The sequence below is a fragment of the Octopus bimaculoides genome, chromosome 15 (genome assembly GCF_001194135.2).
Source record: "Octopus bimaculoides isolate UCB-OBI-ISO-001 chromosome 15, ASM119413v2, whole genome shotgun sequence".
NCBI lineage: Eukaryota > Metazoa > Mollusca > Cephalopoda > Octopoda > Octopodidae > Octopus > Octopus bimaculoides.
The window spans coordinates 52781047-52783272 of record NC_068995.1 but is presented as its reverse complement, the minus strand read 5'-3'; the positions used below and the strand labels follow the sequence as shown (position 1 = coordinate 52783272).

The window sequence follows — 2226 nt, the reverse complement described above, 5'->3', positions numbered from 1 at the left end:
TATATATATATATATATATATATATATATAGAGAGAGAGAGAGAGAGAGAGAGAGAGAGAGAGAGAGAGAGAGATATCTATATATTATTTCAGTTTCAGTCGTATAAAGCCATATCACTATTCCATTTCATTATATTCCAATAATTTTCTTTTCTCTGTCTTTTGCAGATGACCATCGATGTCCAATCATCGAACCTCGACCTGATTTTAAGATACCAACGTGTTCAGCAGGCCTGAGCAGTACGTCTATAGGATGCTGGAGAAATGGTTGGGTTGTTGTCATGTCAATCACATCTGGAGTCCGACGGACGTTTGTTAAGGGTTGTTTGAAATACCTTAAAAAAATGTGTCACAAAGCTAATCCTTGCATTTTGCAATTACGCTCTCCTGCCTGTAATCGTCTGGCTCCACACATATCAGAATATTCCATAGAATATGCTTGTGTTGATGGTAAGTCCGATGCATTTGTTCTGGGTTTTGTTGGTTTATTTGGGATTTTTTTTTTGTTTTTGTTTCATTTGATATTCCATTGTCATTGATTTGTGTATTGTTGTTGTCTTATTGCAGAAGAGATTTTGGTTTTCCAGGAGTTTGGTTATTTAATTCTTTAATTTGTTTTGTACTATATATATATGGGTGCATGTATAATATATTTGTCTATCTATCTATTTGTTTATCTATCTATCTATCTATCTGTCTTTATATATATATGCCTATCCATCTATTCATCTCTATCTATCCATCTATCTGTCTGTCTTTCTATCTATCTATCTATTCATATCTCTCTACTTATCTGTCTATTTCTATTTATCTATTTTTAAAATGTAAATACTGGGGTTGATTTCTTCAACTAAAATTCTTCAAGAAGGCGACTCTGCATGTCTGCAGCCTAATGACTGTAACAAGTAAAATAAAAGAATAAGAGAATATATATGTGTGTGTGTGTGTTTGTGTGTATATGTATATATATATATATATTCTTTTATTCTTTTACTTGCTTCAGTCATTTGACTGTGACCATGCTGGAGCACTGCCTTTAGTCGAACAGTTCAACCCAAGGACTTATTCTTTGTAAGCCTAGTACTTATTCTATCAGTCCATTTTGCCAAACCACCGAGTTATGAGAACATAAGCACACCAACATCGGTTGTCAAGCAATGGTGGGGCGACAAACAGAAACACACATTTAAATAATATAAAGAAAATAAAACTCAAAATGACTGGCTAGAACACCTTTGATTTTGATCATATGTTTTCTCAAACAGGATTATCCCAGGGCTAAATAGCTACCACCACCACCACTACAACGATAACAACAACATTATTTATTTATTGCAAAATTCAGATTAAGCTGTTTTCAAAATATATTTAATGATTTCAAATTCCCATGGTAGAAATATATTTATTTTCTAAAACTTCACTTATATTATTTATTTATTTACTTAAATAATCATCTCCTTTTTTTTCTCCATTTTTAACATCTCTCTCTGGTTTCTAAGAAATCATCAAAATATTTTATCAAGATTTCATTTTATAGAGAAAATTTATATTTTTATTTTAGAAGATTAAGAAAATGAGGAGGAATAAATGTGGTCTTTACCAAAATGTATTAAACTTTGGAGAATCTTATCTACTTTTGGATGTCATTCATTTCTAGATATAAAATCACGTTTATTTGCTTTGAGAAGAATTCTTTAACCATTTAAGATCGCTTTAAGCACTAAAAAATATACACATGATATCATCATCATCATCATTGTTGTTGTTGTTCTTATTAAGGTGGCAAGCTGACCGAATCATTTGCACGCCAGGCAAAATGCTTGGTGGTATTTCCTCCATCCTTACATTCTGAGTTCAAATTCCACCGAGGTCAACTTTGCCTTTTATCCTTCCAGGATTGATAAAATAAGTACCAGTTGCTTACTGGGGCTGATGTAATATATATATGTATAGTTGTTATTATGCAAAGGTAACATAAGTCCAAAACGTTGCTTTTTCAGAAAACAGAAAAATAGTTTTACCATTCTATAGCAAAACCATTGCACTACACTTTGATAATTTTCATATTTTGGCATCTGAAGCAGCTGGAGATACGATAGTTTGATCAAAAGAACCCGTTATTGCAAGCAAAAATAAATATTGTAAAAAAAAAAAAAAACGCATTTGGTCAAATTCGGACACACAACAGGTTAACATAATAGCAACGATATGTATGTGTGGGGGGTT

At 32.0% G+C, this 2226-nt stretch overlaps 1 protein-coding gene across 1 annotated transcript in view; it reads left to right on the top strand.

Moving 5' to 3' along the window:
• LOC106878166 (synaptogenesis protein syg-2) overlaps nucleotides 1-2226 on the top strand; it is a 180518-nt gene that overhangs the window by 17574 nt on the left and 160718 nt on the right. The window contains exon 2 of the mRNA XM_052973352.1: nucleotides 169-450. Within this exon, the coding sequence (XP_052829312.1) occupies nucleotides 282-450 (169 nt within the window). The 5' untranslated portion in view covers nucleotides 169-281. The remainder of the gene's footprint in view (nucleotides 1-168; nucleotides 451-2226) is intronic.